At 42.5% G+C, this 27,128-nt stretch overlaps 1 protein-coding gene across 1 annotated transcript in view; it reads right to left on the bottom strand.

The window, feature by feature from the left end:
• Positions 1-22,275, bottom strand: part of LRRC75A (leucine rich repeat containing 75A) — a 51,577-nt gene extending 29,302 nt beyond the window's left edge. Inside the window, exons 1-2 of the mRNA XM_063299425.1 lie at positions 21,475-22,275; positions 2,930-3,058 (exon numbers count right to left, since the gene is read on the bottom strand). Of these exons, the coding sequence (XP_063155495.1) occupies positions 2,930-3,058; positions 21,475-21,780 (435 nt within the window). The 5' untranslated portion in view covers positions 21,781-22,275. The remainder of the gene's footprint in view (positions 1-2,929; positions 3,059-21,474) is intronic.
• Between the last annotated feature and the right edge of the window lie 4,853 nt (positions 22,276-27,128).

Raw genomic sequence — 27,128 nt, 5'->3', positions numbered from 1 at the left:
TAAGTTGGGTTCTATTCCTGGTGACTGAATGGGCAAACCCTCACTATGTCAGCCTGTTTTTACTATATAGCACTAACCTGTAGTGCTTCCAAAACATTCTTATAATGTCTTTGATTCTATTCATCCATCCATCCCAACCTTTTCTACTTTCCCTAATCTTGCCAAGCATAACCATTTTTTTCTAGTCCCACATCCACCTGCCTCATATGTAGATCACAATATGCCTTTAAAAACAAAAGGAAAGAAAGGGAAAGAGAACATACTCTACTTTAAAATGAAGCCTTAATTAGCTCATGGCAAAATAAAAATAAAAACCCATATGGTCTGCTTTTCTGTTTAAGTAACTAACCTAATGGTGGGTTGGAGGAAATGTGCCTTGAGATCAAGCATGGTAAAAATACTGTTATGCTACAGGAGACAAAGATCACCACCGGGCTCAAAAGAGGGCTGTTCTAAAGCTAACTACTCATCTGAGTAATAATCCAGCTGCTCATGTATTGCAATGTGTATCATTTTCACATTGCAAACATCTATTACCCACACTGTTATGAAAAATTGGACAGCTTCTAAAGCTGAATAGTAATCCAACTACCCATAAATGGCTTTGTTTAGGATAGCTGTTGTACATATTCAACCTCCTGAGAGTTTTGCAATGGGTGCAATTAATTTCTAGTTACCATCTGAAGGCAGCACCATCAAATAAATAGTGATTTAGCTACTCAATAAACTAAGCCCATTTTAAAAAATAAACCTGGTGGAACTCATTTCTAAACCAATGAGTTTTAGCAATGATTATCATAAATTTCTGCTTAAGGAACGCATAGGATTACCTAGCAATCAGGTTTTATCATATGCCTTAGCTTGGAAATGTCTCACCAGGGCATGCTAATTTCTAAAAATCATGCCCTAGTTGCTCAGTGGGCCCCTATCCTGCATGTGCAACTTTTCTTTTGCCTTCCCCCCTCTGCTGCAGAGCATCTAAATGTACCTGCTGTATTAAGTCATTCATTTATCCCAAATTCAATTTGCTCTTCAGCAGTTTATGCGCTTAGCCCTTGGGGTAGGGCAGAATAAAAATATTTCAAGCATTCAGGGAAAGCTCATCTCCATGTAATCTGCACTCCATATTGTCAGGAAGAAGAAAAGTCCCGATCATTGTTCCTCAAATGTAGAAAAACCAAGGATTGCCCAAGAGGTAAAGAATCAATAAAGTTGCCGCCTATTCAGTTAATCACATCCCCCCATTATATTCCTAAATTACTGTAAGTGAACTCAGATAGCAATTATTCTTCCAAAACATCAATAAAACAACACAGTGGCAGCCATGAAGGGAGTATCTCCACAGAAGAACAGCTTTTTCTCACCTGTATATGGACACAACACAAAAAGGCCAGGCTAACCCAGTATCTATGCCTTGGCCAGGAACATCTCCTTGATCTGAGGCAGTGTTTCTCAACCTCGGCAACTTTAAGGCGTGTGGACTTCAACTACCAGAATTCCCCAGCCAGCATATGTTGGCTAGAGAATTCTGGGAGTTGAAGTCCACACGCCTTTAAGTTGCTGAGTTTGAGAAACACTAGTCTACGGCAACATTTTGATGCAGGCAAGCATTCTGAGAATGTTGAAAACAAGTCACCGGCACTCTTCCCAAAAGGCTGCCATGGAAGGCTAGCCTAGTCACAAAACAGCTGCCCGAATGGACACAACAAAGTAATCTTTTCCCAGAAAATGCAACATTGCTTTCTAGCCCCAGAGCTTACCTTTGCCTAGATGTCTTGAGGGGGGGAACATTTCCAGCCACAACATGAGACTGCAGCCAATTACCAGTTTTATTTTCTAAGAATGCCTATGCATAGAAGGAGCAATTATAGAATGAACAAGGCCCAAACAAGGCATCAAAAAAATTGGAGCCAGGCTGCGATATCCCCTTGGATTCTCTCTCCTGCATTAAAAGGCCAAATCCCCACCTTCAGAAGGAGTTGCATAAATGCTAGGCCATAATTTGGAGGCAGGCTGTTGACGCTTGTGAAAAATTTCCAATGAGAAACATACTCTCATTATAGGAAACAAGCTATGAACATCCAGAGAAAAGAATACAATATCCCAGAAAGAGGGAAATAAACCCATTAAGAAAACAAATACAAGCAAGGAATTCCCAAGGGCAAATAATACACAGCTCCCATTAAACAGTCCCTCTTCTGGGGGAGATGGGCGGTGGCCAAATATGAGTAATAAATAAATAAATAAACAACAACTCAGCTCAAGAACAGACCTGAACTCAGATATCAGGAGGGGTGGGAAGGAGAGTGGACATCCCTATTTATGTCTTTCTGCATAAGCCATTCAGTCAGAGCCACAGAGAAGTTGTGTGCCTTGCATACGCTCCTAGATATTTTGCAGCTTAAACAAAGGCAAATTCTCTTCCAAGTCAGGCTCAACATCTGGTAACTTCATGGAACTTTCATGTAGTTTTCCTGGCAACAATACAATAGTGGTTGCCAACTGTCTTCTTTTAAGATGTTTTTTTTCAACTTCTTAATCTAGCTAACCTACAACCCTGGTATTTCAACCCCGAATTTCTGTGGATTGTACAAGAGTTATTGTATCTTTAGATAATCAGATGAAAAGGTTTATCAAGATAACACCGTGACTAAGCCCACATACACTTATCCTGATTATTTATTTGTTCATTTGTTTTTCAAATTTGTTTGTTTTTTAAATTTGTCTGCATCCTATAAACCCAACTCCAGAATCAGTCTCTGATTCTCCACTAGGCAGGGTGGAAAGCCGGGCAAGACGCGAGCCAGTTCTCAGAGGAATTGGTTAGCAGTTCCTGCTAAGAGTTGTGAGCAATAGCATCCCTTCTGTTCCAGTCCACAGTTTTACTCTTTCCTTGAACAAGCCCAAACAACTGTAAGTAAGCACTTACTGGTTTAGGGCAGTGGATGTATCTGGCAAGGCTGATGATCAGGTCGTGGGTGATTGGATCAACAAGGTTTCTGAAGCTGGCATAACGATATAAAACATCATCCAATGAAGTTGATTCCATTCCCAAATCCTGCAGAGGAACAAGTAAATAAGCATTTTGGAGACATCTTTGCATACTTAGCTTCCTCAATGACTTTATATATTGATGGGTAGAGTCCTGCAAACAGACACAGTCCCATCAGAGTCCCATTTCCATCACACCCAACTCTTTAGGGTTTGAAATACTCCAGAAATAAGAACTCGTACAAACGTATACATGTGCACACACTCATGGGGAAAGAGCCACATGCCATTGGTTTGTTCAATCAACCCACCAACTTGGGGCCCCTGGTAATGTCTTCCATAGATGAAACTCAGGCTGCAGTCATGAAGTATACTTATCCTGGTTATTGAATTAATCCATATTCTGGTCACATAACGCTGAACCATAAACTCATTCAACATGCTGGGTTTTCACAACATATTAACCCACAGGAAAGTAACCAACAATGAACTAGTGAATGAACTAGTGAAGGATGTTGTATGAACATAGCTTCAATGTAGCTGAACTGGAATTGTCTGGAACATCTCGGCTAGTATTCACCCTCTCTCATCATTCATGCTCCTTAGCTTCACAGAGAATAATATAACTAATGAACTTTTCTCTGTGGGCTGCATTAATACCCAATCACTTGGCTTTTCCTCTCCTGGCAAATTTGGCAGCTCCCCTTGCACAGAGTGCCTGAACAGGTACCATGAGAAGATAAGAGCTCTACACAGACCTACTGTTGTTCCAGTAATGGGGATCTTTTTCATGGAAAGGATGACTCACACACACCTTAGGTCCAAGCTAGATAATATATGAGAATTTCTGTTCTCTTCACATTTCTGTGAGCCTCGTGTGGCACAGAGTGGTAGGTGGCAGTATTGCAACCAAAACTCTCCCCGCAACCTGAGTTTGATCCCAGCGGAAGTTGGATTCTCGGGTAGCCGGCTCAGGTCGACTCAGCCTTCCATCCTTCTGAGGTAGGTAAAATGAGCACCCAGCTTGCTGGGGAAGGTGACGACTGGGGAAGGCAACGGCAAACCACCTTGCTAGAGTCTGCCAAGAAAATGCTGTGAAAGCGGCATCCCCCCAAAGGGTCAGACATGACTTGGTGCTTGCACAGGGGACCTTTCACCTTCACATCACATTTCTGTAACTGAAGCAGAATAAGCTATAATTTAATTTATTTATTGCTTATATTAGTCATTTTCAAGCTGGAGACCCTCCAAATGTAGTACCATTCCTCAAATCCCCCAGCCAGCTTGGCCAGGTAAATCCCAACATATCTAGAAAGCACTGGCTGGGAAGGGTGATTGGAATTAATATACATCTGTTCTGGCCTTCTGGTCAAATTTCAAGTTTCAGTGGATTAGCTTGATTCTAACATTGTGAGAGAGGGAGAAAGAACTCTCTCTCTCCTTATTATCTATGTAGGCAACGCATTACTTTATGTATCTCTAGCATGTCTCCCCCTTAACCTTCCTTTGTTCTAAAGTAAACTGCTCTAGTCGCTGTACTCTTTCCTTGGAGAGGACCTGCCCCAGATAATTTTGCTTGCCCTTCTTGTAATATTCTTCTTAAGGAGTGTTGACCAGAAAGATTTATAGAAGTTCTGTTTTCAGTTATCTTTCAAGTATGAAATTTGTGTTCTTTAAGGCAGCTGCACACAGGGTATACATCTTCATTGAGCTGCCACTGTTACTCCAAGATCCCTTTCCTAGTCAGATCTAATAAATATGCAGTTCCTTCGTCCTGAGTTCATCTCCTTCCCAACCAGAGCACTTCAATTTTATCTGGACTGCAGTCCAAACCAAGACTACCATATAATGTAAAAGCAGCCACCGTCAAGAGGGAGTGATAATATACCCAAGGCTGCTGGCTTCGGTGAGCAGATATGTCTGACTCTTCTGCAAGGCTTGCCAGCAAAGAAGACTTCCATGGCAAGGTGAACCATTAAGTCTGGCAACAGCAATCGCTCAGGTTCAAGATAAGGTGGGAAGGAACAGTCTTTGTATTAATTCATGGCACGGATTGCACTTGGAGACTTTCTTCAGAACTACATAGCCTAGCTTACTTTTGATGAGAAATTCAATACTATTCAGCTTTTTGAACTGGTCTAAGGTCCTGATTCTTCTAAACCACTAGTACTATATCTAAAGCTTTACCAATGGGAATGGTATAAATTCAGGCAGAGGCTGGAAATAGCTATGCACCCATCAGGCGATGAGATCATTTCCACATCCATTCTTACCAGTCCTGGCAAATGTTCTCCCTCCAGCATGGAGCAAAATCAAAGCAAATAGACCTGAATGGGCCAATTTGCCTTTCAGAGTGAGTACATAAGCCATCGTTACGGCCAACTTCCCCTCTTGCGCTACATGTGCAAACATATTATTGAGTTTATTTGGAACATTTAAAAATGAAATGTGTATGAGGAGATCCTTGACAAGATTCAAAAAGCAACTCTTCTATGCCTATTTAACTGACAGATAGTTTTATGGAAGCCTTCAGCAACATTATAGTTATTGATGCAAGTCCTTAAGGCCCACTGTTTTTTTTCGGAAAAGCAATTTTGCTTCAAACCAATTTTATTTGCAAAAACTCTCAGAAACTGAGGTTATTCAACAGGAACAAGAACATACAGCCTAAGATTTTGCTTCCTCCCATAATGTACTATGAAACCGCAATCAGGGGGTTGTCTCCTTACAAAATTTCTTGCTTTTAACTGTCTCATCAGCTAACCGTTCTATAAAGCAGAAGAAAATGATGACAGCTTCACTTACTTGGTACAAACTGCTTTTTTGAACATAAGCAGTGCCCTGTTGAATTGGACCCCTGGCCCATCTAGTCCAGCAGTCTGTTCTCAGAGTGGCCAACCAACTGCAGAAGGAAGCCCACTGGTCTCCCAGAAGATGGCCTTCAGAGGCAGTCACACTGCCATTAATCCCCATGATGATCTCTTGCCTCATGATTAGATTTGTGAGAATGGCTTACATAACAGCTTCTTTACTAAAATTCTTCTGTGGTGGAGAGAATTGGCAGGGTCAGGCATCAGGTACTGAGTTTGTTTGCCAACACAGGCCACCATGACTAGGAAAAAAAAGTTCTCTTTACTTTTCTGAACTGCCTTGAGAGGCGCATGATGTTCTTTAGGATGCTACCAAAGGTAGACAGGGCCATAAAGCTCAAAGTCAATTATTGTACAGTGTACATTCACAATAAGAACAAAGGCAAAAGAGGACAATGTGCAGTGGTTAGAACTGAAGTATTTTCCCCAAAATATTTCCACCTTTCATAAGTTTATGAGTAACAGATGGCAAATACAAATACAGTATTAGATGAGATAGCAGTTTTAAACAATTTTTTCCTTAAGTGGTTATCCTTAGAATGTATAGTATATGAGGGAACTACAGTGCAAACTGGCAATTTGCTGATGTAAATTTCACCTGGAAATTAACTTGATTTGGGAGAATTCTTTAATTCATGTTTTCCCAAAAACCTACAGCATTAGCAGTATATTACAAACTACAGATACAATATTGAGAGGGAAGAGTCATTTGACCATCAACATGGAAGGAGTAGAAGGCTTCTGCAGTTGGGGGAGAAGGTTGGGGAGGAGCCCAGTGGCTCCTCTGCTTTTTAATATTTCTATGAAGCCACTGAGAGAGGTCATTCAACAGTTTGGGGTTTGGTATCATCAGTATGCTGATGTTATGCAACTCCATATTGCAATGTTTCTCAACCTCAGCAGCTTTAAGATGTGTGACTTCAACTCCCAGACTTCTGGGAGTTGAAGTCCACACATCTTAATGTTGCTGAGGTTGAGAAACACTGCTATATTGCTACTCCAGACCATGAGAGAGATGCTGTCAAAGTTGATTCCTAGTGTCTGGAGACTGTCACGGTCTGAGGAGAGAGAACCGACTGAAGCTGATCCTTGGTAAGTTGCTATCTAAGTTACTGGAGTTCTCATTCATTCATTCATTCAATTTATATAGCCGCCTACCTCAAACCAGTGACTCTGGGAGGCTAACAATCATAATTTAGATGCTGCCAGAGTTGTTCCTAGATGGACAAGCCTTACCCATGAGGGAGTAGGTTCACAATCTGAGGATTCTTCTGGACTCTCAGCTCCTACTGGACCGGCAAAGTGAAGTGGTTGCTAGATGGGCCTATGCTCAGCTTTGCTGATGTACTGGTTGTGACAATACCTAGGCAGGAGGACCTGGCTATAGTGACTCATGCCCTCATCACCCATCCACCCTAGCTAGACTACTGTAATGCACTCTACTTGGAGCTGCCTTTAAAGACTACTTGGAAACTGCAATTGATCCAAAATGCAGAGGATCACATACTTTCTGGTTCCTGGCATTCGGACCACGTAACACTAGTTTTGCAGACCCTGCATTGGTTGCCAGTTGGTTTCCAGGTACAATTTTTGACATATGAAGCTCTTTATGACTTAGTACCCAGGTACCTGCATGACCACCTACACCAATCAGTACCAGCCTGACTGATTAAACAGGAGAAACTGCTACCATGCCCACATTTTCAGGGTGGCAGGAACTGAAGTGAGAAGGTGCTGTTTTAATTTTGCAGCTCTGATGCTGTGGAACAGACTCCTGGTGGAGATTAGACCAGCCCACTCTTTGTTGATGTTTCACAAACTGTTGAAAAGGGAATTGTTTGGAGTCTTCCCCTGATTTAATGATGACATGTTTAACTTTCACTTGTATTGTCTTTATGATTGTTTTTGGCTTGGTGCTATTTTTTTATTGCTGTTATTTATGAAGTTTTGGTGTAACGATGTTACTGTGGATGTTTTAAATTGTCTCTTTATATTCTATGCAACCCACCAAGGGTCTTTTTTATTGCAGTGGGATAGAAATGTGTTTAATTAATTAATAATAAACAAAGTAACACATTTAAACCAGAGAATCACAAATAACACAGGCAACGACAACTGTAAAACCTGGCCAGATCTGGCAAACTGCAACAGTAAATACATAATTTCTATAACTACACATTTTGCATCTCTCTATTACCAGGAAGAAAATCTTTTAAAAAATTGAAATCTCAGATGATCAGCCCATCAGTTTAGACAGGAAAATGTGTTCTGAGAAGGCAAATATTGTTGCTAAAAAACATATTCATCATAAGATCTTTCAAGGACTGTGTGGTGTTGAGTACAATCTGAAATGCCCAAAGAAAACAAAGTTATAGATAAAACTTCCTAAACTGTCCCTTTCATTAATTTCTTCTGAGCTGTTTCAAAGCTTCCAAAACAAAGTACATGAAAACAGAGAGTCATATTTTCATCCCACAAGTTTTTGAATGCTTGAGCAGACACATAACTTAGGCATATAATTAAATTAAAATGGCATTTAGGAAACACAACCATAGATGGGAGGGCACTTCAGCAGGAAACTTTGAAGCTGGGCTGCTCTGAAGGACACTAAGTCACTTTAAAAAATGCCTTTAATTAAATTCCAAGGGAGTCAAGCTTAATTACATCCTGCCTTTCTGCATATACAAGCAATGACTTTCCTCACAAAGTTGGGATAGCTAACTTGCCATCAGGAACAATGACAGTCAGAAACCTAAAACAGAAATTCCACAAAGAACATCAATTGTACCAAGCCCTCAAATGTTCACCAGCTGCTCAATATTATGGTAGACATATGATGGTTACTTTGACCGCGGAAGCATCTTCGGACACCACTGGCTCTTCGGCTAAGGAACAGAGATGAGCACCACCCCTAGAGTCGGACACGACTGTGCAGGGGAAACCGTTACCTTTTACAGAATATCTAATCATGCTTTGGCAAGCATTCACATGGAATGCTTACCGGAGCAGAAAGGCAGGGTGTAAATCAGATACAAATAAACAACTTTGGGTTTATGATTTCAATCAAGTAGGTGATACCATGAAGACTATATAACAGGCATGGGAACATAGTATTGGAGAGGTGTGGAAGTGACACTGTGAGAAATGGCCAAAGCCATGCAGAGGACAGCAACGGTAATACAAAGTAGTGGCCTGCAGTCCAAGACTGAAACAGTATCTTCTTCCCAATCTCTGATGCATGTTGAAGACTTTTGGTCTTCTTGTCATGCAGGTCAACAACTAAGTGCTCTGAACTCTGGGAAAAGACAGGAACATATGCATAAAGCTACCTCTGCCACTATGACTGGAAGTTTCCTTTCCCAACCTAAGAGCTTCTTGGGCACCAGACAATGAACTGACTCCTAAGCTACTGTACTAGAATGGGAAAAAGCAGTACTCATGACAAGTTGTATAACAAGGATGAAGAAGTTGCAGCTTCTGTATCCTCCTGTGACCACTACTGGTGAAAATTGGTGTCACAGGTTCTCATAACCTTGAACCAAGATGCACATAAATCTCTAATAAAAAAGCTGTATTAGATGCAACGTAGTTTAAAAAACAAAGGAACAACCCCATCCCCACCCAATGTACATAATTGATTTATCTTCTATGGCCCTCAGGGTCCTAATAAATGTTAAGGGAAACCCCTGGCCTGCAAAACATTGTCCACCCTTGCTGGACAGGCAGTTTCTGAGAGCACTGAGGACTGGTGGTTGTCCACCAATGTACTAAAGCAAAAACTAATGGTAAACCAAGAAAGGCTACCCACAGCTATAATCAGAGTTTAAACAGAGACAGTGTAGTGGTTCAGGTGTTGGACTGGGACTGGTTCAAACCCATCCCCAGCTGTGAAAAACCACTGGGTGATGGACCAGTCACTCTCTTTCTCAACCAGCCTATCTCATAGGGTCATTGTTGTGGGAATGAAATGAAATAAAACAGAATGAAGGAAAGTCTCCATATAAACTGCCTTGGGCTCCTGGAAGAAAGATGGAATATAAATTTGGCAAATATATATATAATAAAATAGTTAAAATAGTACAATGGAAAAACACTTTTCAGTAGTTCTCTTGGCTTTTTGAAAATCTACATATTCTACAGTACCTACAGTACACATTAGGTGCTGTATCACCTAACAGATTAGAAGAGGCACAGTATCTGTATAAGCAACAGCTCACTTCAGGATTAAAGTGAAACACCTCTTTCAAATCAGATTAGGAGGCCCCATCTTGTTCCATTTATCACACATTACATTCAATACCCAAGGTTTGCTCTGGAAGGGTTAGTCTTATGATAAAGGATACTACCAAAGAACATAAAATTAGCAAATTTGCTTTTCTGGAATACATCTGAAAACAAGCTTGTTGAGTTGCTATTACACCGACTTCTTTTAGCTAGGTTTATTGAACAAGTCATAATGGTGTGTTAACAATAATTAACATAATATACATAATAAACATAATAGGAATGTGAAAAATAAATAAATGAATGAATGAATGAATGAATGAATGAATGAATGAATGATACCGCCTTTCCCAGCCTGGGCACCCTCCATACATGCAAACTTCAACTCCCAACATACTCAGCAGTGACGATGTTGAGAGGGAATTCCGAGAGCTGAAAACCAAACAATTGGAGAGTATCCCAGATTGAAAATGTCCACAATAGCTGAGTCACGCCATGCCACACCAGGGTCTGCACATCACACCAGGAGTATACATTAGGGTTTAATATGAGGTCTCTGACGACATCAGTGGATGCAAACAAAGTGGCTCAGCCAACAGATAAAAATTCCAGATTGAAAACTTGCTGGTCTGTAAATGATTCTATGCTGAATTTCTCAGCAGCAGAGCTAATAGCCCCTTTACTACATTCATGTTTAGCATGAATTAATTCAGAATATTTTCAACTGCCACAAAATTCACCAAGCAACATTTCAGAACTTCCATTAACATATGGCGTGGAAGAGGGGATGCAAGAAAACAAAGGATCTCAAACGTATGTGCGTATTTATTTGCTAGCGGGGATCATTACATCTGGAACCTGACTCACTACCTTTCTCATAAGAACATGTTAAAATTTAAAACATATGATTAGCTTCCTATAGACAACAGCATGGATATAACAGAAAATCTCACTCTGCCCCTTTGGCCAGTGAGAGCTTTCAGCTTTCTAAGGTATTTTTACTAGATGTCCAGAGGCAGAGCAGAACCACTCCATACAGAAAGGGCAGTAGAGCCAGCTTCCTGTGCCAAGAAATCAAGCCAAGCTAGGAAAGCTGAACAAAACAGCCTTCAGAGGGAGGGGGTATTAAACAAATCAGTTTTAAGATAGGAAGACTATGATATGCAATTCCAGAGGGATAGATGTGTTTGTGGTGGGCACATCTGGATGACACAACAAGCCAGGCTTGTGGCTTAGCCTGGAATGTGCCAGGTTACGCCCTCTGCTTCCCCTGATCACACGTCAAAGTATTTGCTGAACTATTACTCGTTCTGCAAGCTTGTATTGCCATGTTATTTGCCGCATATTGCTCAGGCGTTGTGCTTGTCTGTGTGTATGCACCACACGTAAGTACTTCCTTTATTGCATTTGTGTATGCATGTGTGCATACATGCACAGAAATACACACATGCACATACATCCTTTATTGGACGCTTGCATTCTTCCACCCAGAGTTTGCTTTTCTTCTTGTCCTTCCATTTGAAAGACTTCCATTTTGGATCACTTATTTGACTTAGTGCCTGGGGAGGAAAAGCACACTGTCCTTATCTCTGAAATAACTCCAGAACAAAGACGTAATTGTTAGTTATACAAACTCTTCAGGGTAGTTGAGCCAAAGAAGCCAGAAATCGTGCCTCTCCCCACCGTCACGGTTTCTTCCAACAGCATCAGCAGCTCCTTCCAAAGTCATATATGGCAAAAAGGAAGATAGATGCCTACGGGGGCAAACAGAATTTTCCCACCAATTACTTCAAACTCCCAGATTTGTTTCCATAGGAGGCTTAGGTTTACTATCACAGATATAATGCAGAGCAAGGCTACCAGAGAATTCATGGCAACAAGCCACATCATATGAGGCAGGGGAAGAAAGTATGTTAGACACACAGCAAATTCAGATGTTGCCAGATGGCAGATGGTGGTGCTTCTCCACCACACAAACCCACAGGAAGTAGGAAGTGCAAATGAAGGTGGCTCAAGGATGAATAAGAGCAACATTTACTTATTCTTTAATTTCCTGAAAATGTTAGCTCCTGCTGTTCTGCAAGTGTTAGCAGTTTTCTGTCTATGTTTCACCCTGGCCATGTTTAGTGCCCAAAGGCCAATTACAGTACCAAGGCCCTCTAGTTCTCCTTGTAGTTTCTGGAGCATCCTCCGAGCACTCAGAACTGCTTAAAACAGCCCATGTGATACAGCTGATGACCACCACTTTAGATTCTACAGTAGCTGGACATAACAATGAATGTATTCATACAACCCACTCCATCACATTACTGAATTAGGTTCCTAAACCACAACCTCAATAAGTGAACTGTGTCTGAGCAATACACTAAGCCACATACACAACAGTAACCAAGATTAACATCAGCCATGCTTAACATTTTGTGTGAAAACATCTTCTAGGCTTTACCTGACCCAATTAAGCATGTTGTGTGAACACAGCCTAACTTTGCCCTCTGCTATTTACTAGCTTGTCTCTTCCTTTGCTTAATGTAAGTCTAGTAAAGGGCTCCCCCACCTGAGGATGGAGGTTGAGTCATTTTCTCATTACAAGCACAAATCATTTTATAAGCAAGGACTTCTTTAGTAAGTGCTGCTGCTTACAGCTGTCCTCAACAGGGCATGCAGTGGAAGGCAGAGGGCAGTGTATGGTCTCCATTCAAAGACAGAATCACTCCACCCCACCCACCCTGCCACCATGAGCTCTGTCCTACATTTCAGTGAAATGTCTCTGAAAGAGTTCCAGGCAAGGTAAAGGGTCCCTATGAATCCTTTCCTCAGGCAGAGCTTAGCAGAATGTTTATCAAAGCAGATTTAGATCTGACTAGAAAAAAGCATATGGTCCACTCCCTCCTGGGATCATATCATTTTCAAGTCCAAGCAGACAGCTCAGAAATGCAAATCCTTCCCCACACTGATTCTTTCTGGCCTGCCAAAAGCTAGCATATCTAGGGGAAGATGGTTTTAAAAAACAGGAATTCTTCAAAACACCAAGATGATCCTTACAGAGGTGCCTGGTCTCATGCCACCATCTCAAACACATCTGTTCTAGCAACTGAAGTGGTTTGTATTCTATCACTGCCTATTCCTTCCACAGGCATTGAGAACAAAGGAATGGACACAGATGAATAAGAGGTAAAATCTCATTCACAAAACTTCACCCATCTGATAAAGTGGACTGCGATCCACAAAAGCTTACGTGAAAATAAATTTATTCACTAAGATGCTCCAAGACTTTGGGTTTGGAAGGGGAGGTGGGGACTGCTGCAACAGCCAATTGCAGCAGTCATTCAACCTGAGGATGTTGATTCTTGCAAAGCAGATCCAAGAGTGGAATGAAGCGTTTTTTTGGCACCAGTGAAAAATGCTGAATAAAACAGGAAGCCAGAGAGGTCTGCTATATGTGGGAAAAGAACAAGGAACTGGTGGGCAATTTCCTAGGGGAAAGGGCAACCTCAGGCCAGTTTGTGACTTTAGCAGCATCTTTTTTTTTTAGGGGACTGAGTCAGGTACGTCACACAGAAGATTCCCCTTATTCTCTGTTACGTCATCCAGGCAAAGTCTGTTCAGTCTGTTCAGCAGACTATTCTGAATTTTTTTTTTGGAGACAAAAAAAGGAGTGGGTGGGGGAAGGATACCAAGCACCTTCAGAAAGATAGAATTTGAGGAGAAGATATGAAAATATAGTCCTAAATCAAACCTAAATTTGATTTTATTACTTATTACAAGATAAATAATAATTCATGACACAACAGATATAATTGTACTATCAGTCATTCTTAGAAAATATTCAAAGTAAATCCCTAGTAATACAATCCTATACTCACCATTAAGTCTTGTTTAGTTTAACTGAACTTACTCCTAGGAAAATATATTAAATGAACAGAAACAATCTCCAAAATTGTAAAATTAACTTACATAACATGTTAGTGCTACCCATTTTGAGTAAATAAAACTCTGAGCATATTGTTCACTGGAAAAAGAGGGAGAAAAGAATTTTCCACAGAATTTTTCCCCATTACTTCCTTAAATTTCTAAATTTGGAAAGCAAAGCTCTTGAAAGAAAAAGGGGGAATTTCCCCATCTTCCTCTTTATCTCTTTATTCTAGCAGGGGACCCAACTATTTAGGTCTGTTTTCCTGAACTGGATGTTGCTGACAGAATGCTTCTATATCCTTTAATCTATGGGTTCCTTTGCCCTTGTCTTAATTGGCAGGTTGTTCATTGAATGTAAAGAATGCATACAAGGTAAATATGCTCACAAGTTAAGCTTGTCTTCAGGTGACTACATGGACACATCTATGCAGTTTCTTGACCACAATATGGAAGTGGTTCTATACTGGACACCTGAAAACCCTTCTAGGGTAACAAACCATAGATGTTTTATGGTGTTTTATTAAACAGTACAATACAGTTATTCCATCAAAGATGCTTCTGAGATACTTTCACCATCCTCTAGAGGTCTCAGAAATAGGTCTCAGAAGAACCCCTCAATATGCTTGGTTCACCTGCATGCACCAAATTTTGGAGTAGAGGCCTAAACTTTCTGCTCCTACTGCAGCATTTTTGCATATCTACTCAAAACAGCCAGTGCAACATAGCAGTTAAGGTGTCAGACAAAGAACAGAAAGAACTGGGTTCTAGCCCACCTTCAGGCCACAGAACCAGACTGGGTGCCCATGGGCCAATCACTCTCTCTAAGCCCAACCTCTCTCAGAGAATTTTTGCTGTGTGGAAAAATAAGAGGAAGGACTACAGTGTGCACCTGAACAAAAAGTGGGTTACAAATCTAATAAATAAAAATCCCATTTCAGAGCTGGTTCCCAAAGCCATGGGTCAGACTTTGGCTGCACAAAATAAGGGTGTCTCTAATGACAAATGGCACAGAATCACAAAATAACACAGTTCATCCTACACATCTTTTTTCCCCTCACATTTGCTGCATAGGCTGCAGCAGAGAATGTGGTCTATAAGCTTCCAGGATTAGAATAAAAATCTTTGTGAGCAAAGCATGCAACATATAGGAGAGATGGGGCCATGGTACAAAACACTTACTTTATGAAACGACTAAGCAGAAGCACCCTATATCAACAAGGCATCGGTATTTTCTGCAGTGTTCTAGATTTCGTGCCAGTCTGAACTCCTTGTCAATACACTGTTAACACTGTCAGTTGTAACAAGTACCTTGGGAACTATATTGTGTTCAAGTATGGAAGGAGATACTCAGTGAGTGTAGCTTCCAGTAGAAAGCCAGGCTCTTCTGCCCTAAATGCCCATCTTTCAATTTCAAAGAAAAGCAGTGGTCCAACCCTTGTATTGTAGATTGGATGTAGATGTAGATTATGGCTACCCAATGTATATTATGCATTTCCTTCTAAAACATAAGGAGGTAGGGAGATGAAATAGCTTCCATGAAAAACTTCCAAGGAAGGAAGAAAGATTGTACAGTCTGTCCAGACAGCACACTCCCACACCAAGCAGTTCCTGACTAATGTTCAACTTGCCTGTTTTCCTTGCAAATTGCTGCATCCTCCACAGATGCATGCTGGCACTGAAAACCACCATTATGCCTTCAATGGCCTGCAGCTTAACCCTCAGGGCTGGCATTTCTACTTGTGGATTTGCTGAGAAGTAGGGCTATGCATTTAATATAAATCCTCACTGCACAAGTGGCTGCAAGTCCAGCTGCAGACTGAGTACATATGAATATACATACATATGAAACCACCACTCAACTTAAGGCTTTGCTCCTATCCTTTCTTAACCTCAGATGAATTCTGAATCTTTCTCCTGGAATCAACATTTGTTCCTGTCAGTTCCACAACATCATCCCCTTATTGCTTGCCTCATCTAAGTGCCTGATCCTTTTATTTCTCAAGGCTTCAACAGTTCCATCTTTAGCTTTCTCTCTACCCTGATCCCCTCTTATCCTCCTCTAAGAGCTTCCAAATGCTACCACTTTCACATGACTTAAGCCAAGATGAATGGAGGGGTAGAAAATCAGTCCACCTAGCAACAAGCAAGCTGGTTTTCTGCTCTCCCCCCCCCACCCTGCCCCACTCATCAGCAATTTTTCCCAAGAACACAAAGAATTAATGCACAAGATACTGCAAGCATCTTCCAACAGGCATCTGGAGGATGGTGGGATTTCCTTGCTCTGTCTCACATTGTGTAATTGCAAAATGGAACAGAGCCAACAAAAATCCTTTCCCATTTTTACTTATTTTTTATGCAGTCTGCCCCCCCGCTTCATTTTATTAGGAATTAATATTTTATTTTCATCTCTTGACAAATGGCAAGTTTGCAAAACACTATACAGGCTTTCCAAATCATACATGCTTTGGACTGGGCCTTTTAAACTCCTGCCTACCCAAGAGATGAGGGAAAGGGGCACCTAGCAGCCACTGTGTCAGGCTCAACACCTTAGAAAGAACAGATTGCATTTGCTCAGCCTATGAGCAAAGGTTAAGAAGATATGTGCCAACTGCTTCCAAGGGTGCTACTTTGTATGGGTGGGCCAGTTTTCTCAAACTTTTAGACACTTCACAGCCTGGACTTTTCCACAAATAAAGCAACCAATTCCGTAGCTAGCAGAAACCTACCTGTGTCACTAATGGCATTCTAAAACTTGAGGAGCCCTGAATATAGAGGTGAGATTTGAAATATGACGCTGGCAAACTGCTGTGCTGGGATCAGCAATAATATAATGCAATCACAGCAGGTATAAGAAGACCTGCAACACATGAAAGATTCTCCCCAACTGTGGATTATTCCTTCCAAGCAACCATCAAACACCAGGAATCATAAAACCAAATTATAGCAGCCCCATGGCCACTCTATAAAGGGAAAAGGACCATGTAAGGGGCAGCTTGCATGGGGTTTGCCACTACTGGGGGGTATAAGAATAAAACAAGATTAAAAGATACCCCCCACACCTTGAATTCTAAACAGCTCAGGTGAGGAGAAGGCAATCTATGCCTACGGGCACCATTTTGCCCATAGTCACCTTCTATAGCATTAGCTTCTTGCTCCAAATTATTTCTTTTTAAAATCTTTCAATTAAAAGAAATAGAAACTTGGCACGTTGCAAAGCAAAGTCCCTGCATTACTTCCAAAAAGGCATTTGGGCCCCCACAGGAATACTTAGAAAATAGAACTGATGAATGGCTGCAGCTTAGTGCTTTTCTTAGGAAGTGTGCTCGGCTGTTCAGAAAAAAAGACAAAGGTGAGTCAGAAGATAGGAAGATGCTGGAGAGCTGTCTTGCCTTCTAGAAAATTAATGTTTTGTAGCTGACCCTGTTTACTATGACAGCCCCTCTACAAATGCACAAACATCCCCTCTCCCATGGAGGCATTTTATTAGCAAATGATAACATGTGACCCCCAACCATTTCCTAGCCTTCATCTCAATAATACTAAAACACCTGTTGCATCAAAGACTGGGTTCTACATGAAAGGAGAAGTATTTCTACAGAATTCATCTTCTAATAATCAACACAGAGTCCCTGTAGTGTAGTGTTTAAATCAATGTTTCTCAACCTTGGCAACTTTGAAGATGTGTGGACTCCAACTCCCAGAATTCCCTAGCCAGCAAGCTGGCTGGGGAATTCTGGGAGTTGAAGTCCACACATCTTAAAGTTGCTGAAGTTGAGAAACACTGGTTTAAAGTGTTGGGAACTTGGACTTTAAAGAGAAGGAACAAGTCTTGATCCAACTACAAAACTCACAAGGTAAGTGAACTGGTCACTGTCCCTCAGCCCAACCTACCCCCCAGGATAGTTATGAGCATAAAATGAGGAAGACTTTCATGTACACCAAGCTCTCAAGGAAAAAGGTATTAGATACATGCAATAAAAATACATAAAAGAAAATACACTTATTCAGAGCTCTCTCACAGCCTTAAACTAAGAAAACCATAAGTCTACAACAGACTCCAAGAAAGGGAAGGGGCACGATCCATAATATAAATATCAATACTTATAAGTAATTAAATATATATACAAATTAATATATGATTTTCATCTGTTTGCATGTAGATTGAAAAAGGAAGCCATTCTTAGGTACAAAGAAGAATCTTTGATGACAAGCTTACCAACCATTGGACTCCACAAAGATAATTCAATCCCCATCTTGGTTAATTGCCCCCAAAGTCTTGGCTAGTATATTTCATTTCTGAGTGGTGGTATGCAAAAAGACTTCCATGGCTTGAGACCAGCATAGCTGAGCAAACACTTATCAAACACAAAAATGCCTGCACGTTGCAATAATCGGTGGAGACAACGAAGTAAGACAGCTGGAAGAAAAGGCCTTCTGAGATGTAGTTTTTGGTTTGGAGAACATTCTGGTGTTCCTCTGGGGCAGTGGGCCATTTAGTTTTCCCAAGTTTTAAACAGCCTGTTATTTTTCTAGGATGTTTTACAGCTTTTATGACTCTAAGATAAAGACTTCCTTAAACAGAACTTGATGCCTAATGACACTGATACATCCATACAGTTTTCTTGATAACAATACAGCAGTGCTTTCCTATTGCCTTCTTTCAGATTGTTTTTCCAATCTGCAGCTCTACTCTTGCATTTTAGTGGAGTCTGGAGGGGGGGGAATCTATCCTAGAATTGCTACTTAAAGAAACTCAATAAATAAGAAGTCTTCCTAAGGAGCAATTTCCAAGCTGAGCTCAAGAAAGGGCTTTTAATGGCTAGACAATCAAGAGATTTGGATGCCTCTGATACTGTCAACTATTGTGGTTCCCACCAGAACAGAGCTTATTTTGTTAATATTACTATTTGTATTCTCTCTCTGGAACATCCAATTCAGCTAAGCTGGGTGACCCTTTGGCTAAGATTTCCCAAAGGAACAAAACAAATTAAAAACAATTCCTGCTCTTCGGGAAAGCTGGGAACTGTACTTTAATGGGAGAGGAGCGAGCAACTGGGAATTCTCAGTGCCCCAAAATGATAACTTCCATAGGTTGCAGGGGCTGTTAATTTTAAACATGAGAGATTAATTTTATTAACTCAACTTAAATGTACAGTATTCCTATGGGGCTCCTTGGACTGCAACGTTGCAAGTAAATATGCCAAGTTATCCACAGGGCTCACTAGGCCAGTCCAGACTCCCTTTAATTAATTCTCAGCAAATGTAATTCAATTACTGCCAAGAAACATCGGGCAGCACATTTAAACATGTTTGTTAATCTATATGCCATTGCAAAAAAAGCAAAATGAAAAACAATTATACAGACATTTGCATTAATCTTGGCAAGCATGGCAGAAGATTTGTCCACCCCCAGCCCCCCAACTTTCCAGCTAATATACAAATCATTTTCCAAATTAGAGTCCTCTCTCCTGTACACAGACTTGCAATTTAGACTGGACTACCTTTGCTACTGCAGAAAAATCTGCACACTATGAATCAGTGCATCCAGAAAAGAAAAAAAAACCTGAATACATCAGGCAGTGAGTGCCAGAATTTCTCCCTGCCAGCTGCAGAACAAAGTCAATCACATACGTTTCTTTTCACATTCCAGGTCAAGTGACATACTTCAATAGGCCACATCTAGGGGTCTTGTTGAGCAGATTCTGCAGTCCAACTGTTCTCAACTCTCTCCCCCAATCCCTCTGCCTAACAAAATGTTATGCCCTGACTCTGGACACTTCCTTTATTATTGCTTTTAGTGCCATGCAGAGGTCCAGATTTGAAGAGAAAAAGGTGATCCAAAGGACCCATAAACATGCATGTAGCCTCTGTTGGCAACCCTTTCAACTGTCTTTTCCTGGAATTATGCGACAGCTCTGGGAGGCAGCCATGTACTGTAAGTCCAGGAAAAATTCCGGCATCTTTAAGGAGCTGCCAACAGGTGCTACATGTGCATGGATGTTCTGAATCATTTTTCCCTTCAAATCTGGATCTCTGCCCAGCCCTTAAATGCCAGACAGCAAAAGTATCCTGCACAATTCTTTCCAGGGCTCCCCAAGTCCACCAATGACTGAGCTACAACTTGCTTAACCATGCTTTACTGAACAATACGTTGTGCCACGGATGTATGCTTTAGACACTGCAAAAGCTTGGTTTGCACAGCACAATTGGTTTAGTAAAACCAAAACCTATCAGCAACTTTGAAGAGAATCTTCTTTTCAGTTCCCAAGGTGACTTAGCCAGAGTTTCACCATAACTGAGGCCAGTTCCTTAATGAGAAGACCACAGTCAACTCCAATCCACCTGGGTATCTCTGCAGAGCACGAAAATGCAAAAATGACTATGCAGTGACAGAGCTGAGAACTGAACAGATGCAAAGATCACTTTGAAGAGACTTGTGACCAAGGAGCCATTCTTTATTTGCTCACCATGGCACATAATCCTATTTCAATCTTACAGGTTTTTCGTACCACTTAGCTGCTTGCTTCTTCACAGCAAGTACCACACATGAAGCAAAACATTTCAGGCAAGAGTTTCCTTCATTCCCATGTTATAGATCAGGAAATTACAAGGCAGAGATGAATAAATCAGCTCAAGACCACAGTTCAGAATAGAGGTAAAAAAAAAAAAAACAGGCTGTCCTTGGGTATTCTTCCAAAATCCATCAATCTTAAGGTTTGCTGGCTGTGGTTTCCTGACATGCTAAATTGCAAATAACCAACTGCACTTTAGCATAGCATCTGGTGCTTCATAATTAGCTTATGGTCCAATGTATTGCATAAACCTTGCGAAGTTGGGTTGGACAAACCATGGTTAGGTTAACCATGGATAGGTTTGTCATGTGAATGCAACTGAATATGTGTCTTTTGTGAGAGTTTGCAGAATGCATTATCATCTGGTGGCAACTTAAGAACCTTGGCTATACATCTCAGAACTCATGACAAAGTGTCTGTGGAAGCATGTTGGTCCAACTTCCTACAAAATGTGGTGAATGTTCTTTTCATGGACCTCCAACTCTTCTTTACTCAAAACAAGACATTCAAATCCCCTCTGAGAATTCTTTCAAGAGCTCCCTTCTTCAACTGTATCTCTTGGCTTATGCCCAAGAACCTTCCTGGCTCAAAGTCAAATGGAGAACTTTGCCAATCTGCCACCTTAGGATGTATGTATCATATTGACTAATGCCTCTAGGCCAGTAGCTATGCCAATTTAGCCACAACCCACTCCCAAGCTCTCTTTTCAAATTCCTCCACTTCAGTGGGGCAAATTCCATTAGTTGGTTAGAGCAACTCTTTGGCTTCCTTGGTTAAGTAAATGCTAAGAAGCCCAGCACCTCCAATATGCCCAGCAGGAACTAAGCTCCAGTAGGTGCATCCAGAGATCTGCTACCGCTGCTGGAGTACGCCCCCCCCCATTCCTGCTACGAGCCCACTCTTACCTGGCGCAGGTGCTTCAGCAGATCGGTCGCCTCCTCGTGCCTGCCTTGTTTCACCATCCTCAGCATATCTTGGATCAGGACGATCCGGCGATGATATGGGGGGAGGCTGCCGCCGCTGCCGCCAGCCCCCTTACCAAACTTTTCACTCGATCGTACCACGAGGGACGCCAAAAAGTTTCCGCGGTCTCGAGAAGGCAAAATCCTTCGGCGACTGGCGGAAAGGGGACCCTGAGGGCTGCTGCTGCTACCGCTACCGCTACCGGTGGAGCCGGGCAGCGAGCAGCCTTTGGTCTGTTTGGCGCCCATACTGGAGCAAAGCCCACCCTTCCTCGCCGCCTCCCGGCCTTCAGGAGGACATCCTCGGCTCCTGCCGGCGAGAGAGAGACGCCAACCCGAGCAGCCGCAGCGCCGAGAGGACAGAAAGGACGGCGGCTCCGAGCATCTCCTGCGAGCACAGCGGATGGATGGATGCCCTCCCCGGCTCTTCACACGGGGCGGGCTGCTTACCAGCCTGTCCACTCTCGTCCTTCCACCCTTTCGCTTAAGAACCTTCCGCGCGTCCGCCTGCTAGCTTCGGGCGCAACTTCAGGGAAACTGTTGCACATCCGGACCGAGCGCAGAATGGGCGTCGCCGGAGCCGGGAGGAGGTCTGAGCGGGCCGGGCGAGGGGCGTCGCAGCCCAGCCGCCTTGAGCCGCCGACGGCGAACGAGCCAGGCCGTCTCCCTCCTCCTCCGCTACGATCCGCCTCGAGCTGCAACTGGGCTGGGCCAGTCACAACCCCTTCCTGGCTGGTCGCGTTTCTGTCTGCCTGCCTGCCTGCGCGCGCCCGTCCTTCTGGCTACCCTCCTCGCTCCGCCTGCCGAAGGGGGAGAAATGCACAGCCACCGCCTCCTGTTTTGCCCGGGAGCACGTGACGAGCGTCTCTCTGAGCACGTGCAGAGCGCGCGTCCTCTCCAGCGCGAAAGGAGCCGAGAAACATCTCCTTTGGGAAGGCGGGGGAGGAGAGGGAGAGGGAGCGATTGAGCGGATCCCAGCTCCGCTTCCGCTGCCAGATAGCGAGCGAGCACCTCCTGCCCTCTGCCTGCACGCCGCCCGCCATCCCCGAGAAGGAGCGTCTGGAGCAGCTGCTGCACCCTCTGCCTTCTCGGTCCCTCGAACTCCCGACCCGAAGCCTGTTTCCCGTCGCGCGAACGATGGATCGGACTGGCAGGGAGGCGGGTTGGACTGGAGCAGCGGAGGCCTCTGTCGGGCGCTGTCCTTCGGTTTACAAAACGCGTTGAAGCTTCCTGCTTCGCGTTAACGTAGTGATCACTCGGGTCCTGAGTGCCTCGTCTCGGGGCGTAGGAGGCGCCTGCCAAAGGGACCTCAAGGCAAGTGGTGGTGTACGTTGAGTAACTCACTGGTATTGAGTTCAGACAACCCGCTAAGCCCGAATTACAAAAAAGTAGGTGCTCTGTTTGCACAACTCGTTAAATCATATTACCAGATGGCTTAGTCCACAGAGCATGCTAAGACAATTATCAGTTTCCCACAAGATACTTAACCAAGATTACCCAAACTCGTTTTATTTATTTTATTTATCAAACATTATCACTGCCCATCTCCCTCCCTAGGTTTTAGCCTAGATTAGCCTATTGAACTCAGGCTATCCACTCTGCCTATCACTGTCAACTGCATCCAGATCCTGCCTTTTCTGTGAGGCATAGGGAGGAGGGGGGAGTCCTGCCTAATTTTATTCCCCTCCCAACCAGTGTCTGTGGTAGCTGGGGTGAAGTCAGGGAGTTTTGTGGACAAATCGCTATTTCTCATCTCTTAAAACTAAGAATTTCTATCTACGGTCCTGGAAATAATGCAGGATGTTAAAACCAAAGTGTTTCCCCAAACAGCTCCTTCAGAATATTGTCTGCTGTTCTGTGTCTCTAACTTAATAGTTTAGTCCTACAAATCAGAAAGCCACCATAACATCACTTTAAGCTTTAGATGCCTTGGGGTCAGTCTTAACTCCAGGCAACTGCCTGGACAAGTCCCTGCAGTTTTCTTGGCAAGATTTTGGAAGTGGTTTGCCATTTGGGTGGCTAAAAATTGTATTTTTAAAAACAGAAAAGCAGCAGATTTCTTCTAACTATTCTTAGCAGATTTCATTCAGTGTTTCTGTGTGGTTTGGTGCTCTATTGCAGCAAGTCTTTTCTAAGATACTTACCCTTCAGTCTCTTACAGATTTTAGCTTCTCCAAGGTATGCTTTTAAAAATGCTACTCCAAATATCATGGGACCTCTTTTTAGTTTCCCAGCCAGAAATAATGTGAGCAGTCGTCGTATACACACTATGAATCGGTTTTCCACTAGGAAATGCCATTTGAATCAACCCCCAATTGTACAGAGCCGAGACAATCAAAATGATCACAACGAACACCACTGTTAATATCTGTACAATATTTGCTTCTGAAACAAAGATGGAGCCAACCTTCAGTAATTTCAGAAAGCAGTATTGGACTTGGATGGGGGAGCCAGGAAAACTCAGCAATCTTAGCTAAACTGGGAGGTTGAAAAGGCATTTGAACTAGGCAGTGGCAAACCTCTTCCATGTTGGTCTCAGGAAACGACACGGCTGTGCTCATGAAACACATTTTATAGGATGAAAGCTTCCAGCTCTGGCTTTTACTCCATGTTCTAATGTCAAATGTGCCTGCAGAAATGACACTTTCAAAATCATAAGAAACTTTTCAGAATACTCAGACACGGACACAGCTAATGGATTGCAATTATAAACTATTATGTCATAATAAATTTGATCCTCTAAGATAGCAACAATGACAGTATACTAAGGTTCAAATATAACTATATAAATATAACCAATTATGAAACTGTACCAAGGTATAAAAATATTAATACCCAATTAATTCCAGGATCCCAGAGGATCCTTCCCCTGGTTTTCAGAGGAACTCGGGGAGATGAAGTAGAAGAGCACTGTGAGCACCTCTGGAGAAAGACAATGAGCAAATCTGGCCAAACACGGGCTAAGAAACTTTATTAAGGATTATACCATGGGAATAAGAGAGGTAAAACACAGGTATTTTTCTATCCTATTTGCATCCACGAATTGCTTTCTGGCAGCCCTGTTCAAGGTAGCCCATTCCCTCCTAGGTAGGGTGGGTCAGATCATTTGATCTTCGAAAAGAGTTTTTGAGGCACCTATTGGATGAAGTTCTTTGGATTTACTCTGGGCTGAACTCTACCCATGCAGGTCCTGTACAGCTGGCTGAGGCATGGTCTAGTGTAGTTAACTGGGATGACTTTTAGCCTGTTTACCCTGAGGAATGGACAGAGTCCTCAGGACTATTAGTGTGGCCACTTGTGTATTAGATCCATGTCCTTCCTGAGTTGTTCAGGGCCTCCAGTAGGTTGTCTAGTCATTGGTGAATTCATCCTTGAATGAGGGAGTGGTCTACTCCTTCTCAGGAAGCCATTTCTGAGCCATTTCCAACCTTCCTTTCTTGGACAAGGTTGTGGAGAAGACGGCTGGGCTGCAGCTTCAGAGGATTCTAGATCCAGGGTTATCCGGATTGCTTGCAGTTGAGTTTCAGGTCTGGGCCCAGTACCAAGACAACAATGATCATACCTGTGATGGGACCAGCGTGGAGGTGGTACATCCATCTTGGACCTCTCAGTCATGGTATTCTTCTGGATCTGCTTGGTGTTGCAAGTGGGAGGCATGATGTGGTTCCCTCCTTTCTCCAGGGTTGGTTCCAGATCATATTTGGAGTGGGGGAGAGGATAGGTCCAGCCCTTTACCCTTGCTTTGTGGGTATCTCAGGGCTTGATTCTCTCTGCACCTGTTTAACATCTGCATGACACCACTGAATGAGGTCATTGGTCAGCATAGGGTTAGGTATCATCAGACATACTCAGGCTGTCTTGGTGTCTGGAGGGGTATGGATCAAGAGGAACAGACTGAAAATCAAGGTTAGCAAGACTGAATAACTATGGATTTTGAGGCCTCTTGGATCCAGAGATTTTCCATCTTTGGTTCTGAATGTAGTTGCACTCCCCCCTAACAGACCTAGTATACAATTTGAGGAATGTAGACTCACAGTTCCTTCTTGAAGGGTAGGTGGCAGTCATAGGTTAGACAGCCTTCACACAAATCCATCTTGTGCATCTATTACTCTAATTCCTGGATCAGGAGGTCCTACTTACAGTCCCTCATGCTTTGGTTCCCTTGTCTGGATCACTAAAGTGTGCTGTATATTGAAGACCAGAAACAACAGCTGGTCCAGAATGCAGCAGCATGAGTAGTTACGGGAGCACCTTGGTACACCCACATAATACTGCTACTTTGTGAGCTACACTGGTTGCCAGTGGGCTTTCAAGTGCAAGTTGCTGGTTATCATAGAACAGGGCCTGGTTATTTGCAGGACCACCTACTTCCAATTATCTCTGCCTGTTGAATAAATCTGATAAACTTGGCATGCTCAGAGACCTGTCACTTAAGCAGTGTCATCTTGTGAGACCCAGAAGACACGCCTTCTTAGTTGTTGCACCTGCCCTATGGAATCCATTCCTCCTAAGATCCAGATGACCCCAACACTGACTTTTGAAAGGCTTCGAAGACCTGGTTATTGCTCCATGCATTGGGTGAAGAAATCTTGTGAACCTGTCTAGATTGTTTTTGGTTGTTGAATTGCCTCTGGCAAAATTTGCTTTAGGTCTGGTTTTATTTTATATTTTTGTAATGTTGTTTTGTGTACACCATTCTGTGTTGCCTGTCAAGTGGGCAACTATAAAAATTGACTAAATAAATTAACAGGACCAACAATTTGGGTTCTTTTTCAATTGTCATAACCAATGATGCCGGAAGTAGATTATATTTGGATATTCCACCATAGGTCCAGTGTTTGATTTAGCAAGTCTCTTGAAAGAAGCTGCAGAAAGAACATGTGTGATGGTGCTTTATCCAGATCAAAGCCACAGGTGAGCTGCTGATCTTCCAAGGTAGCCATGTCTCTTAATCAGGAGTTTCTATCTGGATTCCCCATTTCATACACTAGGTTTTTCCTACTCCCCTGGATCTCTGAGTAAGCAAATTTGGGACTTGGACAATGTTGTCCAACTGTTTCAGACCAGGAATCATGCACTTCCATGGGACCCATAAATTCTGCAGGCAGTGGAGCAGATGCTGAAACCCTCACTTTGAAAAACTTCTCACCCTGCCTTCTCTAGTTTCAGCTTTTATAGCTCTCTCTCTTCTGTGCACCAAAATGAGACTTTGGATGAGTTCCTTGTTTGGAAAAGGGGATTGGTCCAATCCATGCAAAGCATTTTTTTTCAGTGAATAATAGCCAAGACCTGAAAATTGAGTTCTCTCACTCCCTCAAACTAATCTTGCTGCAAAGTACACAGTGCTGGACAGAACTCTGCAGGGAAAGATCACACCTTTACATCCTGGTTCTCAGATTGTAACCACATCTGGTTTACAATTCTTATAATAATAGAGTTGTTGAAAAAGGTTGGAAGTTCAACAGGACAGATATAATTCTCAGCTCTCCTAATACACTGAAAGGAATACAAAGATAAAGTTGCAATGTCCCAAACATAAAGCAATGACAAAGACCTGAAAACACCTGAATTAACTGCTGCATTGTAATGTCTGCTAT

Source organism: Candoia aspera, chromosome 1, assembly GCF_035149785.1.
Source record: "Candoia aspera isolate rCanAsp1 chromosome 1, rCanAsp1.hap2, whole genome shotgun sequence".
Classification (NCBI taxonomy): domain Eukaryota; kingdom Metazoa; phylum Chordata; class Lepidosauria; order Squamata; family Boidae; genus Candoia; species Candoia aspera.
This window is presented reverse-complemented; position numbering and strand designations above follow the sequence as displayed.